The sequence below is a fragment of the Setaria italica genome, chromosome III (genome assembly GCF_000263155.2).
Source record: "Setaria italica strain Yugu1 chromosome III, Setaria_italica_v2.0, whole genome shotgun sequence".
NCBI classification, from domain to species: Eukaryota; Viridiplantae; Streptophyta; class Magnoliopsida; order Poales; family Poaceae; genus Setaria; species Setaria italica.
In genome coordinates, this window is record NC_028452.1 from 2241979 (window position 1) to 2257811 (window position 15833).

At 45.0% G+C, this 15833-nt stretch overlaps 2 protein-coding genes across 3 annotated transcripts; one reads left to right on the top strand and one right to left on the bottom strand.

Annotated features, from left to right (window-relative positions):
- Positions 1-43: 43 nt before the first annotated feature.
- On the bottom strand, positions 44-2041 carry LOC101777401 (heavy metal-associated isoprenylated plant protein 35). Its single transcript, XM_004960212.3, has 3 exons — positions 1827-2041; positions 1665-1740; positions 44-1228 (listed from the first exon to the last, which is right to left on the bottom strand). The coding sequence occupies exons 1-3, from the start codon at positions 1866-1868 to the stop codon at positions 264-266; spliced, it is 1083 nt and encodes a 360-aa protein (XP_004960269.1). The 5' UTR covers positions 1869-2041; the 3' UTR covers positions 44-263.
- Positions 2042-2900: 859 nt separating this feature from the next.
- On the top strand, positions 2901-10710 carry LOC101776716 (ATP-dependent DNA helicase Q-like SIM). 2 transcript variants are annotated; one of them, XM_004960210.2, is made up of 15 exons: positions 2901-3802; positions 3921-4140; positions 4218-4328; positions 4532-4721; positions 4898-5201; positions 5362-5555; positions 5722-5778; positions 6635-6715; positions 7073-7136; positions 7851-7950; positions 8028-8111; positions 8241-8328; positions 9074-9187; positions 9446-9538; positions 10155-10710. In XM_004960210.2, the coding sequence occupies exons 1-15, from the start codon at positions 3202-3204 to the stop codon at positions 10473-10475; spliced, it is 2622 nt and encodes an 873-aa protein (XP_004960267.1). In that variant the 5' UTR covers positions 2901-3201; the 3' UTR covers positions 10476-10710. The 2 variants fall into 2 exon arrangements, with proteins under 2 accessions (XP_004960267.1, XP_004960268.1); XM_004960211.2 differs by lacking the exon at positions 6635-6715.
- Positions 10711-15833: the final 5123 nt, after the last annotated feature.

Sequence of the window (15833 nt, forward strand, 5' to 3'; positions counted from 1 at the left end):
TATATGTGCAGTTATGCAGCAAAATGTAATGAACAACCAAACAGGTGATGGTGCAATTCCATGTTGCTAAGCTACTCTAAAATTCATATATTTCTCCAGGTACATCAAAACGTTGCAGGTTGCAGCAAACTTACAACCAGTTCGATCTTGGCCACCACAAAAGCATAATCTAAATCTAGCACAGCCAGGCTTCTTGCAACATCTTATACATAGTAGTCAATTGAATTTCAAGTTCTTAACCGATACATTAACACAATCCTCTCTCACATGACGCTGCAGGCGTTGGCGTTCTCCTCGCTGAACATGTAGTACGACCCGGGCGCCGCCGACACCGGCGCCGTCGAGTAGAAGTACCCGCCGCCGCCGCCACCTGCCGTGGTGTACGCCGCGCCGGCCATCGGGTGGTAGTAGGCGCTGCTCCGGAGCGCCGAGCTCGGGTGCGCCGTGCTGTAGCTCATGACGTAAGCGGGCGGGTGGACCCCGGCGGCGTAGTACCCCGGGTAGCTCATCGCCGGCGCGCCCGGAGGCGGAGGGTACGGCCCGGCGTCGACGACGGTGAGAGGGCCGGAGTTGCCGCCGCCCGGCTTCGTGGGCGCGTCCGGCGGCGGGTGGACCTCCACTATTGCACCGGCGCCTGCGCCGGCGCCGTCTGCGTTGGCGATGGCGTTGCCATTGGCATTGCCGTTGCCGTGACCGCCGCCTTTCTTGCCTTTCTTCTTGCCGCCGCCTCCGCCGCCGCCATTGCCGTTGCCGTTCGCGGCGGGCTGCGGGCCCTGCGGCGTCATGGCGAGAGGGGCCACCTTGCCGCCTGCACCGCCATCCTGCGCGTCTCCGGCGCCCGCGGGGCCGTTGCCGCCGCCGCCCTCAGGCTTATCGTGCTCGCCATCGGACGCTTCATCGCACGAACCGCCGCCGCCGCCCTCAGCCTTGTCCTGCTTCTCCGGGGGGCAGGGGCCGCTCCCGCCGTCCGCCGGCGCCGGATCAGCGGGCTTGTTGGTGTTGTTGTTCGCGGGGTTCTTGCCCTTGCTCTTCTTTTTCTTCTTCTTGCCTCCGCTGCCTGGGGATCCGCCGGGCGCATCGGCGGCTGCCGCTGCCGGCGGAGCAGGCTCCGGCCACGGCTCGGCGTGCTTGCCGGTCTTGAGGAGCTTCTTGACGAGCGCGTCGGCGGAGACGTTGCCGATGACCACCACCTTATGCTGCTGCATGTCGATGTCCGTCTTGTACACCCCTGTGAATGAGGAGCATCATGGCATCATGCGTCAGTGGCTCAGTGCAGCAAATATTTCAGACAAACAACATTGTAGCAACAAGCGAAAATGAATTTGTAGTAAATTCGCAACATGTAGAATATAGTTTTGGGTGAAAATTCCGCAGGGGGTTTAACAGGGGAGGAGTGGAAATGGAGATGGACAAGAGAGCTAGTGCAAGAAGCACTCTGAGTCTGAGCTCAAACCTTCTGTTCAGTGCAAGAAACAGGGGAACCTTTCGTGAACACAAATGGCTTAGCACTTCTGATCTCAGAAACATATACGATTAAAAAACGCCAAATACAAAGAAGAAAACGAAGAAAAGACTGGTTCAAGCTTATCTTCATTTTTAAAGTATTTCAAATCTGATTCAGAGAAAAAGACTGCTAAGGATTTGGGAAACTGAATAACACACACCTTCGATGCTGTGCAGCACCTTCTTGACCTTCTTCTTGCAGCCCTCACAGTGGATGCTCACCTTCAAGGCCAGAGTCTGCCAATGGAACAACCAGTGCAGTAAGAACCCAAGAATCAGCCTCCAAGAACTCCATGTTAAAGTCTGAACTCTGAACTGCTTACCTGATACCTGAGCGGCTCTGGACCTTCTTCAGGAGCCGCCATGGCAGACCAGAGAAAGAGGGGGGGAGAGAGGAGGGAAGGAGGGGGAAGCTGGATGGAGATGGAAGAAGGTGAGAGGATGCAGGAGAATAAGAAGAAATGGGCAGAGAGGGAAAGTGTGGAAGCTGTGAAAGAAGAGAATGGTGGCACCAAGAGGGGGGCAGAAGAAAGTGGCAATGTTTGGCCCTGAGGAGAGGCAGGACTGGACTAAATAGCATCTGGGAGCAGGGGTGAATAATTCTCTAGGTTTTTCTTTGTCCTTTTTTCTTAAAATAAATCTTTTTTGCGTTTTTTGGTGGTGAGATGATTGTTCCCCACATGTGCCGGTTGCAAGATGCCCATGTTAATTTTTTTTGTTTCGTTGGTCTTCTTGTTGTGTTAGGCCAAAGCAGTTTGGTCCTTTTTCTAAAAATTAAGCATATAATAAGCATGATGGCAAAAATTCGAATGATAATTTTCTAAAAGGTCCAAGTAATCGTTCTGAATTATCTAGCGGATAAATAATATTCTCTCAATTCTAAAATATAGGTCGTTTTAGTTTTGTTCGTTAAATCACGTTCGTAAAAAAATACAACATCTACATATCAAAATGATTTCACTAAATCCACCATAAAATATATCTTAGTAGTGTATTTATTTTGTATTGCAGACTTTTATATAAATTTCTATAAACTTGTCCAGAATTAAATAAATTCAATTTAGGATAAAACTAAAAAAAAATGAAAAATTGCATTTTTGGAATTTGCTCTCTTTTCAACAGGGATATACGTACGACTGAGGCTTCCGACTCACCTAATTACACACTGGTCGTGCTCCCGAGTGTTCCACTTTCTTTTATAATCTGGGAAAAAAATAATTCAACCTCAGTTGGGCCACTGCGGTGCCACCATGTCCCCAAACTGGGCCGGCCCCCCACTAGAAAACCGATTGGGCCGGGGCCCGCGGTACTGTCACGATGGTCCCACGTGCCAGTGGCAGGCGCCCGTGAAGAAACAATCCTGCTGTCTGCGGGTTGCCTCCCCTGCCGCGCGGCGCGCCTCCTCCCGCGATTCGAAACGGAAACCCTCGCATTCCCCCATCTCCCCTCCTCTCTAGAAGCCTCTAGAAGTTCTACTCGGCTTCTGGTGCGAGCCAGCCCGGCGCCGTGGGCGGCGGAGGGCGCAGAGCGGCGTAGGGGCGTCGCTCGGAGGCGTCCGGCTCCAGCTCCACCGGTAATTTCGGGCGCGCGGCCCCCAAAAATCTCGATTCGAATCGCTGAACGCTGTCGCCATTTCGGGGGGGTTTGCTGCGGCCTCGCTGATTTCTGGTGGCAGTGGCCGCGCCGTTGCTGTCCGACATGGAGCCCGGCGCCCCCCGGACCGGGAGCTACGTGTCCGCCGACGGCCTCATCGCCGAGCTGCTCGACATGGGCTTCGACTTCGACGATATCACCGCGGCGGTCGGCGCCGTCGGCCCGCGCCGGGCGGAGGTGCTCGAGGTCCTGCTGGTCGGGCCCAGCGCCGGCGCGGGGCAGGCGAGGCGAGGAGGGGGAGCGCCAAGCCGTCCCGCCTCGTTGGCAGCGCAGCCGCGGCCGGCTGGGAAGGGGACGAAATTGAGTAATCCTAGAGGAAGGCTGAGACAGCCCAGCATTACCGATCACATTGCCTCAGCTGCTGGAAGAGGAAACGAGTCTGGTCGGGAAGCGAGCACTTCGTTTCCTTGTTCAGAGTCTCCTGTTGATCACAGCGTGCCAGTGGGTGGTGATATTTGTTCCAAACTGGGACCTGAATTGCAATATTTGGTTGAGGACTCGAGAGGAAATTGCGACCAAAAGGAGAAAATTAGTGCTGTGTTGCAAAAGCATTTCGGATTTTCCTCCCTAAAAGGCTTCCAAATGGAAGTTTTGAATGCTTGGTTCGCCAACAAGGATTGTCTTGTTCTAGCAGCAACAGGATCGGGTATATTTTTTAACACTCTTTCATATTCTTCTGTAATGTAATTCCGAAGATTGTTTCCTCGTCATTACACAATTACCAATTTGGCCTCCTTTTCTTACATGAATGACTCTGCTGGCAGGAAAGTCCCTTTGTTTTCAGATCCCAGCTCTACTAACGACAAAGATTGTGGTGGTGATCTCACCTTTAATAAGTCTAATGCACGATCAGTGCCTGAAACTCGCAAAGCATGGGATATCGGCATGCTTCCTTGGATCAGGGCAACCTGATAGTCGCGTTGAGGGTAAAGCGATGGCTGGCATGTATAAGATTGTTTATGTTTGTCCTGAGACAGTATTAAGGTAATTGTTCTGCTTTTGGTATGCTAAAGTTTGTTAATGTGTTGCTGTGCTTATCATGGTAACATCTCTACTTGCAGACTAATGGAACCTTTGAAGAAACTTGCAGAAAAACCAGGGATTGCACTTTTTGCCATTGATGAGGTTCATTGTGTTTCTAAATGGGGACACGATTTTCGACCTGACTATAGGTCTGCTCTTGTTTTCGATATCCTCTATTAAAGGTGCTAGTTATTGTTTGCCAATTAGTGTTGCCTTGTCATCACTATTTAATGCTTGCCTATGGCAAACTGTGATTAATTTCGTTTTGTACTTAACAACCAACATGTGCCTGCTATTTTCTCACAATATGTTACAACTCTTAGTATTTAAAAAATTGTTGTTCCGATTACAGGAAATTATCTGTGCTGCGAGAAAATTTCAATTCCAGCAAATTGAAGTTCTTGAAGCATGATATTCCTTTGATGGCATTGACAGCTACTGCAACTATTCCTGTACGAGAAGACATTGTCAAGTCCTTAAAAATGTCAGGAGATACAACGATTGTGTTGACTTCTTTTTTCCGGCCAAATCTCCGGTTCAGTGTGAGTTAATATAGTTTTATGCTAGTTTTCCTTTTTATGTTCTTCCAATGGGATACAACAGCAGTAGTGGTAGAACGTTGTACTTAGTTCATATGCAGATCAACAGTTATCTTATTCAATGATTTGCTAACCGTGCTACTTACAATCTTTACTTCCCCTTTCAATTTTGGTTTCAGGTAAAGCACAGCAAAACGTCTGCCTCATCATATGGAAAGGACTTCCAAGAACTGATAGGGATATATAATGCTTCAAGGAAGTTTAAGGGGAAAGAGCAGCAAATTCTTCATGAAATTGACCCTGACTCTGAGAGCAGTTCCTATGACTCTCTGAATGATAGTGCATCTGATTATGAAGATGCAAATATTGGTTCTGCAAGCTGTGGGAATAAGAATGTTGGAAAATCAAAAACTGGCATGACTTTGGTAAAAGAAAACACCGAAAATGAGTTGGATCTGTATCCAGGAACTGATGATTTTGATGGTAATGGACTAATTGATGAATAACTTTGTATGGCACCTTGCTTTTGAGTGTACAGTTTCAGTGATTTAAGAAAAAGTACTTTGGACCTTATTTTTGAAATTGTCTTTCTTTTGAGTATATGTGGGGAGTTCCTTGGATTGACACTTGCTTTCTCTTCTAGTTTCATGCGGGGAGTTCCTTGAAGGCTTGCAACCTGAGAGCTCTGCGTTCCCTGCTCATTCCAATGAAACTAGCTTGTCAGGATGTTTGGATCAAGGTCCTACAATTGTTTATGTACCCACAAGAAAAGAAACTGTTGAACTAGCTAACTTCCTTTGCAAATCTGGTCTCAGAGCTGCAGCATATAATGCAAAGGTAAACATCATTGTTTTTCTGTATGCGTGAGGAAATTAGTCTTTTTTTCTTTGCAAAATGGGAATCAGTAAGTCATAAGTGTGAACCATTTGTACATATGATTATCTATTCTCTTAATACTGATAACCCTGTAATTTATTTGGAGCTATCTGACACTTCTTTTCAGATGCCTAAATCTCATTTGAGGAAAGTGCATCATCAGTTCCATTGCAATGACTTGGAGGTAGTAACTGCTACCTTACTTCGTCTGTGTTTTATCTCAGAATGACTGCATATGCTATGGGAAGTGCAGCACATCTCCGCTATTAGATGCGATTTCTATGTGCTCGTTTTCTGCATGTAGACAGCAGCGTGCGTAAAGAGAGGTTTATATTTCAACGCCTGTACATATGGAATTGATACCTATATGTTTCAGATGAGCAGGCTCTTTTGATATTTCAACAATACTATCTCTTAGTACAGTAGTACCTATTGCCTTGTTCACACCTTTCTTTACTAGGCTGTGCCAATCCTTGTGAAGATAGCTTGAATAAAATGAGAAATGTCCTGAAATCCTGGATCCTAATATGGTGTGGTCCATGCTTCAGTACTTATGGAATCCTCGCTCTATGTAGTCATTTTTTTATTAGTTCTTGCTTTGTGGCTCTTATACTACATGGCTGCCGAAACTACCTGTTTTGATATGGAATGTTGTTGAAATGTTGGTGCATAGGTTATTTCACCTGTATGCAGTGCAGAAGTGATTGTTTAGTAATATACTGTTCTAGCTCTTAGAGATCTTTAAACCCTTGCAGTCTAGCCTTATGTAGTTCCTTTAATTACATTAGCTCAGAGCCATGAGCAAAATCAACTTTTCATGTCTCTATTTGTGAAGATGATATAGAACTCGCATTCACAAAACTGTTAGAGACTTATTTTCAGAAGGATGAGTAAAGACTAAAGAGCTGGTCTATAAAAAGATGAGTAATACCATCTGAAGTCATGCCTATAGAAGTTTTCTATATTTTCTCTATATCTGCCACACTTTGTCAAATCCCACTGCCCTTTCCCCCAACTCTAATGACCCTCTCTCTATGTAGGTTGTGGTGGCTACCATAGCATTTGGCATGGGAATTGACAAATCAAATGTCAGAAGAATTATTCACTATGGTTTCCCACAGGTTATTGTAGTACTTTAGTACTAACTTCCAAACACAGTTTCACCATTCACGTCATTGTACACCCTGCTTAGTGAAAATGCGTAATAAATTGTTCTGTTTGAATAGCCAGAGAAGCAGATGCCTTACAAACTTGTTTCAAACATATCTAGAAGGCCTTTACACACATCTCAAGATTTGCTCTGCTTGTGTTGATGTCAGACAGAGCTACGCACCTGAACTTGTAAATGTGTGCCTCCAAGCTAGGAATTCTAACCAGCCCTTAGAATTGAGATTTCGCTGTTGGATTGACCTTTCTTCTATTTCTTTCTTTTTTAATTTTTGTTTGAGTTCTAACCAGTATTTAGTTGATTGGTGCAGAGTTTAGAAGCATATTACCAAGAAGCTGGCCGTGCTGGTAGAGATGGAAAGCTGTCAGATTGCAGTGAGTTGTGAATTGTAATGCTTCAAATTTGTTACAATTTTCTTAGACATGATGTTGCTGACTTGTTTGTAGACCTTGTGAAGAATATGATGAATCATATGCTAACTTGAGAGTTGTACATGTATTATTTATGCTTACCTGCAACTACTACAAGAAGCCTTCAGGCATCATTTTGCGATGACAATGGGCCTCCTAAGCAAAGTATTTTTAACATCATTACCTTGGTTCTAGTTTTTACCATAACCAAGCTAAAAACTGGTAAAAAACAACCAAGATCATAAATTTTGAATATACCAGAGGTTAAGATGAGTTTGGAGCTTTACTGGCGTCGTTGTACTAAAGTATTCCCTGTTCAGTATTTTCCCATTAAATATGCATGCATCTGTAGATGGACTAATTAATTTGAAAGTTTCCATGCCAACTTTTTGTATTTTCTTATCTGGTTGACTGTGTTCGAATTTTTGAGTTTACAAGCAAAGCTGTAGGGTATCATCCGGTACATGCTTATGCTGTTTGCATGGCGGAAGTTGTTGATGCGATAGATTTTAGTGGACTTATATGCTGAAAATTTCCCAGCTGTACCTTCCTCTTTTATTCAAAGTACTACCTTAAAAACCAGAGCTTTCCTTACCATGAACTACTTTTATCTATTGTTGTCAAGCGTTGCTTTATTTTCTCTTACCCTGTGTCACTCCACCCACCTATCGTCTGCAGCTCTATATTGTAATTTTTTGAGAGCACCAACGCTCCTTCCTAATAAAAGAAGTGAGGAACAGACAAAGGCTGCATATAGAATGCTACGTGATTGTTTTCAGTATGTCTCTCTACCTATCAAGCCCTGGTGATGGCATGGCATGTGTATTTGCTAAATGTTATACATTTGTGTTGCAGCTATTCTTTGAACACTTCAACATGTAGAGCCAAAATATTAGTGAAGTACTTCGGAGAGGAATTTGGTCCTCATAGATGTGACATGTACTTTCCTACTTCCTCCATGTCTCCTATACAAATCATGAAATCAAGGATGTGCTTCTTGCAATTTCATGTGAGGCTGTATTCATAATTGCAGACATTTTTATCTCTGTGTTTCACTTTTGACCTCAGGTGTGATGTCTGTATTAATGGCCCTCCTCAAATGCATGATTTCAAGGAAGAAGCAGTTGTGTTCATGGATGTGCTCCGAGGCCGAAGTGTGAGTATCCAGTGTAAATCTTGGTGACCATATACTATTCTAGTTCTGAACTCTAATAATGTAATGTCACAAATTGTAAGGAGATGACAAACTCTCAACTTGGCTGTTGAGGAAGCCAGTAGGTTTGCTTTAGTCATACCTTTTTGAGCTTTGTTGTTTAATTTCTGCATGAAGTTGAAAGTGATAATGTGGATACAGTCCAATAATTCCATTCATTTTGACAGTGTCAATCTTCTTTTTTTTGTGGTCTTCGAGGAAATCTGATACATATCTAGTTGCGGGCTCTTATATCATTCAGTTTTTCCCCCTAGGCTTTTAGGAGGGGAAAGAGCTTTTTAGTTATAAACTTACAATTTGCCATGGAGCAGCCTTCTCTTTCAATACTACTATTACTGCACTGATTTATGTATAAACTTGGTGGTGTTGAAAATTTTATTCCAGTAGAAACTTTACATTGCTGATAATCTAAAAGTGCCTGGTTGCATAACTGATAAAAGGAACACAGTCAACGTGATAGATTGTTAGAAGTAACATGAGGAGGTATCCCTTCTAATGTTATTTAGTTATATTGTTAACTTGGATAGATAGACACAAGCTGCAATTTCAAGGTGCAAGATTTTTCACATTTTCCCTTTGTGACAAGTAAATTGATGTGCTCTTAATAACCGCAGCATAATTTTAGTCACATAGCATTCTTTTGGTCATTCTATATTGTTGTAACTTCATGTAAATCATTGTTATCCAGGGTGATGAAACAGAAGATATGATTTGCAGCAGTGTACCCCATTACAGATCTGGCCGGAGAAGGTTTGGGGAGGCGCCTAATTTCAGAATGGTTGTCAGTCATATACGGGAAAAGGTTTGTTCTAATGATTTTCCGTTTCTTAAATTTACAGAAGTGGTAGCAATAAACAGGGACTTCTGGTCTTTTTACGCATGGACCGTAGATTTATAAAATTTTCATACAGCTAAAGAAATAATTGGGTTATAGTTTCACTTATCATTTTTTTAGTATGATAACCATAGCTTCTTAATTGCAATTGGCAAAACTATTGATAACCATAGTTTCTTAATTGTAATTGCCAAAACTAGTGTTGTGATTAAAGATTATTTATAGCTTCCTAGGTACACTGCAACTGACAAGATCTGGTGGCAAGGCCTTTCTCGTATATTAGAAGGCATGAGATACATACAGGAAGCAGCTGAAACCGTAAGTAATTTACTTTAGTACATAAATGTTGTTCTGATGCGTGGCATGAAAAATGTGTCACTGTTCATGACACAGTTTGCCGACATTTAGAAGCAAGTGGTGTTTCTTTATTTTGGTTCTTACATCCTCATTCACCATTGCAAAATCTGATGTCCTGTCTTTTCATGTCCAGCCTCTACGTGCTATTAATGTGACTCCTTTTTGCCTGCTTCATGCCATTTTTTCTAGAAACTATTGAAACATTTTCAGTTCTACATTACGCATCTAGCCATCTAGAACAAGGAAACTTCCACTGATAAACTGGCTCATAAAGTCATTCCATCCTATAGGATAAGCGAGTAGTAAGCAACTATTTGATTAACTGTTATGTATTATTATGCCATATAATGATAGACACCAAGCAACAACCTATCAATCACGCGACAACAGTATGTTAGAGGTGAACTAGTACAGTTCCTTCCGGCGTTGAATGCCTGTTGCTGTAGAAACTCTGAGAAATTGTCGAGAACTGTCACCACTGAGACTGTAGACTGAACTATGATTTGGCACCGAAGTTTATCTGTTCCTGATATTACCTTCACTTCATCCCTTTTTCTGATAACGGATTTGCTTGCAGCCTCGCGTCTCAATCCAGCACCCGGAGCTGACAGAAGAGGGGCTAAAGTTTCTGAACTCAGGATCAGAGGAGCCTCTGCACGCACACCCGGACGCGGCAATGCTACTGGCGATGAACAATCCAAGGCCGTTCTCTGATGCCTCTGAATGGGGCAGGGGCTGGGCCGATCCCGAGATCCGTCGGCAGCGCCTCGCCGGCAGGAAGACCGGGCGTAGGAAAAGGATGCGACGCTCTGGGCAGGCTGGGCAGCAGCACCCGACGGGCTTCACCACCGCGAAGGAGAGGCTGGCTGCGATACTCTCCAGGAAGCGGAGGCGGTGATGCTGCAAGGTTGGTGAGGTGAGAGTGAGACCACGCGGTGAGGAAATCAGTCGGTTAGGTTGGTGCTTGGTCAGTAGAGTAAGGCGCGGGATCTACTCCCTCCGTTCCGAATTACAATAAAACATCTCAAGTTTGATCAAATTTATACAATAAATTACTTAACATTCGTGATATCAAATAAATACTATTAGTTCTTTTAATAAATATATTTTTATAGTGTATTTATTCGGTGCCATGAACCCTTGTGATCCTCATTATAATTTTGGTCGAACATAAAATGCTTTGACTGCTTTGACTCTTAGAGAAAGTTGGAATGAATTATAATTTGGAACGGAGGGAGTAGTTTCTAAGACAGATGTTGTTGATGTTGTCGCCGTAGTTTCAAAGATGAGCTAGGTCCTATTCATTGCTCGATCAAATTTGTGTACTACTAGGCAGTTTTACCTCGACCAAATTTGCTTGGTTATTATTAGTAGCATAGTATTATTTTACTGTGCAAGATGGAGGAAGTACCCCTTTTGTTGTAGGGAAAACCCACGATGACGAGGAGGATAATGAGAGCACTGTTCAGGCAACCATACAAATACAATCAGTCGAGTTCAAGTCGTCTTGCACAGTTCTCTGAACGTGAATCGGAGGAATTACACGCATGCATGTGCAGGTATTATCTCGCCTAAGGAGGCCTGCTAGGCTACTAGTACATGCTACCACGGCCGCAGCCGATCCATCTGGAACAGTGAGGAGAGTCCCGTCGGCCGCCCTCACATCAGATGAGATCGCTGGACGACCTGGCCGCACCCTCGATCCCGCGTCCACCCGTTCGGTCACGCGGCGCCACACTGTGCTGTGCCCCTGCTTGTGCTTCGTTTCAAACAGAAGCCAATGGATGATTGGACCGGATGCCGCTGCGTCATCCTGGTTTGGTTTGGTGGCAAAGCGGAGAGAAGCCTGCCGCCTGGAACCGAAGCTGCAGCGGCCAAGCGTGGTGGTGGATGCGTGCTTTGCTTGCTTCCGCGGCTGGCGGCGAGGAGGTGGGGCAGGCGATACAGCGGCGGGCGCTGTGTGGCTGCAGGAAGGCTTTCCTTTTGGTGGTGGACATGGACATGGGTTATTGGGCCTGTGCCGCTGTGCGAGTGGGGACGACGATGCGGCGGCCTCGCTTGATGAGTGAGGGAGCCGTCTAATCGACCGCGCTGTAGCGTTGGTGTTGCGTAGCATGGGCCGGGTCGGGTAGATCGCCTTGCCGGCCTGCCCTGCCTGCCTGCCTGCCTGCCTTTTTGTGTCAACTGTGATCATCTCTCAAGCCAAAACAAAACAAAAACATTTGCAGTTCCAAGGCTAGCTGTGTGGTGGGGGGCCTCGCCTCGCTCGTAGATGCTACTCCTCAGCCCTCCTCAACACTGTTTGCCGGATCTCCTCCTAAAAGCCATGATCTTGTAGGTTAATGCGATGGCCACACACAGACACCGAGCATTTTCACAGGTAGGAGTTACTTGCAAGTCATTTCGCATGACATGCTTGATGTTTCGCAAGCAGGAATTAAGGAGAAATCCACTGGAATCTGCTACAACCGTGCGCGGATTTGTTTTCTACTTTTCTACAACCGTGAGCACGCGGGGCAGGCCGTGAGGTGGCGTCTTTGTAGTTTTCCTTTTTCCAAAGTCAAAGGTTACTGCACAAACCTGAAGCCCAGAACTACAAATAATATTCTCGCCTGTGCTCGTATCCAACTTCATTTGCATCTATATTGTATTTTTTTTAAAAGAAAAACTTCGTTTTACACCCCCTCTGTACATTGTTCAAAAGAAAGGAGCTTCTTCATTTCCATTGTTTTCTATATTCCTGTCCATGATCAACACTCCTTTTCAATCGGATCAACATCGGCAGCGGCTTGGATTGGAGCTCATCGCGCGCGTGGAAATGCCATGATCTTATAGGTTAATGTGATGGCCAGACACATACACCGATCGAACATCTCCACATTTTCACAGGTAGGAATTACCTGCAGGTTATGACGTTTCTCAAGCAGGACAACCGTGCGCGTGAAGCCTGACCTGAGGATAGATTCGGAGCACGCGAGGAGACCGTTTGGTGGCGTCCTTGTAGCGTTCCTTTTCCGAAGTCAAAGTTTTAGAATATTGCAAAAAAAAACCTGAAGCCCAGTACTACAAATACTATTCAAAAAAAGCTCCGTTTCCAAAGTCATATCCAAACTATTTGCATTCTTCGAGCCTGTTTGCTTCAGCTTATCAGCCAGCTTATCAGCCACCAAACAGTATTTTTCTCTCACAACAAATCAGTCGTTTCAGCTTATCAGCCGGCTTATAAGTCCAGCCGAACAGATCATTCGTCTATATTGTGTTTTTAAAAAAGCTTCATTTCTACCCGTCTATGATTAACACTCCTTTCAATCGGATCAACATCGGTAGCGGATTGGATTGGAGCCCAGCCCAATTGCACGCATAATCCACCGATTTTACTCTCCCCAGTCGACACGTATCCATCATTCACCGTCTCATGCCAAACCAAAACTCAATGAGATAAATAAACCTCCATCCACGAAACAGAGATACAAGAATAAAGGAAAAAAGAAAAGCAGGGCCTGAAAAAGCCGGCAGGCCCACCGTGTCAGCCAAAAGCGAGAGATCGAGAGAGATGGAAAAAGCAAAAAAGACCGGTGCCCGGGGCAGTGACGTCACCCGGGGGCATTCACGTAATCTCACCGCCCAAATGATTTGGTCAATCGGATCTGGACGGCGGGGCCCATGCCCCCCTATCCCCTCCCCGTCGCTTGCTCCTATCATGCACGTGTCGCCCTCCTCCTCTTCCGTGTGTTTGGATAGGTTTATAATATTTTCCTAGTGTTTGGAAAATATTTTTGTGAAGATTAAGAGGGTGGAAAGTGTAAAAATATTGTAGGAAAAGGGTGGGGGCATAGTGCTGCCGCCTTATAGCCTTTTGCCGGCCAAAGAATTAATAGAGAGAGAAAGAGAGAGGGGGCTGAACATGAAGCTCTCCTACGAAAAGGAGCAGGGGTACCACTGGTATCATCATCCCAGTGATGAGCTGAGGACCATCTTTGCAGAGATGGTTTTGATTTAGGGTTAAAATGCACTCAAGTACCTAACAATATCCGAAAACATGGGGTTAATCCCCACGGTTCGTGTAGTTTGTGTTCAGCTTCGTAACTGTACTGGATGTGTCGTGACAAATCAAACGATAGTTTGCTTTTTGCTTGATGTTGAGTGACATCACAATGATGATTAGACATGTGTGGCTTATATGCTTAAGACAAAATTTGAAAGAAAAATCTTCAAACCCAATAAGGGCGATCAACGAGGAATCCACACACGCTAAAGCCAGAAAACAAGCACTACGATCTCGATTTCCTGAATAAGAATGGACCGATGATTTTTCAACCGAGTCGAGACACACGAGTTGTGAGACAAAAATGGCACTGGCACTGCTCGCCGTTGCACACAGGGGACCGGACGACCGGTCGTCTCAAGGAGTCGAGAAGGGGAGGGAACACTGATCATTTGGACCATTTCTGGTCAGTACTAAAGCCTAACGGTGAGGCACAGGAACAGCAGACTGCCTGTTGCAATAACCTCATCTCATCTCATCTCATGCTGCTGTAAAAGGGGAGTACCGCAGACTGATCTGTCCTAACTTTGCAGTGTTTTTCTTGCCGTCATTTTTTTTGGTTTCATTTTTTACCATGTAATTAGTACAATTACCTCTGCGCCACTAAATGTAAATAGATCGCATTGCAAATTCTTGAGGGAAAAAACCAATTTTGTTGGGCACTTTGATGGAAGTCGAAGACAAAACCAATCCATGTCTAGCCAGTGACAAGAAGACACGAGCAATGAAGAGGAACCCAATCCAATTAACAATTTACCATGGTTCCTAGTAGAAGCCCTCTGCTACAGTAGCAGGGAGGAGGGGAGGGAGGGTGAATCGGGGCGGATTTGATCTGGATCGGGGTTAGCGAGCGACTGATCACGGGATTCGAGGGGCGCGGGCTCATTAATTAACCGGGGCAATTAGCGGCGGCGGCAGCGGGGCTGGGCCGCCGGCGCGTGCATCCGCAGGCGGAAACCCTTTTTTTCTCCCCTTCCCTTCACGCCTCTCGGAGGTTTCGCAAAACACCACGCACGTCGAGATTACCATCGCCGGTTAAACTAATGGCCGCCCGGCCGGTGCGTTTGGTTGGGAGACGATGTAGGACGGGACGGTCCTGTCCTACTTTTCTGGGATAGGATGATCCTATTTCTTGTTTGGTTGAGGGACAGGGGCGTCCCTGTTTTTTGTTTGGTTTGAGGGATAAATGTGGGATGGGATGATCCCGTTTTCTGTTTGGATCGAGGGATAGCTGGTTATGATAACCTTCTGCAGAATCATGGTGACATTACCTCCTACCTGTCATACCTTCCTTCTTTCTAAGGATAATCATGGTGACATAATATATAGTCTGAAATATATACAATATATATACACAATATATAGTCTAAAACAGAGACAATTCATTTAACAGAAATATCAGACCAGTGTAGTTATTGCCTTCAGATAACAAAACTACAGGGAGGTCACTGCCATGATGAAACTGAAAACTCTGCAAGTAATATTATCCCCAATAAAGTATCATTTGAAGACGCAGGTAATTGAGAATGCAATAAACAAAAGGAAGCTTGGTAGCAAACCGAACTGTTTACCATCAAATATCATTCATATATATAGATGGCATTTACCACAGTACCATTACATCAAATCCATGCCTTACACAATATAGAAAGTTCAAGGCATACTATATGATAGGCCACAGTTAGCAAAAGAAATATGACTGACAAAAGAGACCGTTACAACTATCAGGTGTAACAAACATGGCCTAGTTAGCAAAAGAAAGCTTTACCACTATCACTAGTTGTATGTTCCAAAAGCACCTACTGTCCAGGGAACCTCTCACTAACAAACATAGCCATCCAATGTAACTGGTGCTGAAATGGCAAGCCATAGAAAGCTTTACCAATGAGAGGATTGGCCACCAGATGCGCATAGTATGTGGATATCTGAAGATCATTAAAGCCTGAAACTGAAAGGCTATTCACTTTGTCAAAGAGATCTTCTGGCAGCTCATTATTAGATTTAGCAACCTGCGTTATAGCCATGGCAAGCTTGTCACCAACTCTGTTGAACGCACCAATCAACCCCTCCTCTGCACTTTCAACAATCTTGGCCCTCTTGTTAGGTCTTGCATTAGATGTTGCCCCTTCCTCAAAAGCACTACTAGGATCCTCTTCTGTACCATTTGCAGCCCCATCTTCAGTATCACCATCTTCTGTACCAAGAGGAGCA

Bases quoted from the DNA above. Each gene is read 5' to 3' on its own strand.
- LOC101777401 (XM_004960212.3), bottom strand. From the start codon at position 1,868: ATGGCGGCTCCTGAAGAAGGTCCAGAGCCGCTCAGGTATCAG. The intron at 1,741-1,826 runs GTAAGCAGTTCA...TTCCATTGGCAG, and splicing joins CAGAGCCGCTCAGGTATCAG to ACTCTGGCCTTGAAGGTGAG. The intron at 1,229-1,664 runs GTGTGTGTTATT...CCTCATTCACAG, and splicing joins GGTGCTGCACAGCATCGAAG to GGGTGTACAAGACGGACATC.
- LOC101776716 (XM_004960210.2), top strand. From the start codon at position 3,202: ATGGAGCCCGGCGCCCCCCGGACCGGGAGCTACGTGTCCGCCGACGGC. The intron at 4,141-4,217 runs GTAATTGTTCTG...CTCTACTTGCAG, and splicing joins TGTCCTGAGACAGTATTAAG to ACTAATGGAACCTTTGAAGA. The intron at 4,329-4,531 runs GTCTGCTCTTGT...TTCCGATTACAG, and splicing joins GATTTTCGACCTGACTATAG to GAAATTATCTGTGCTGCGAG.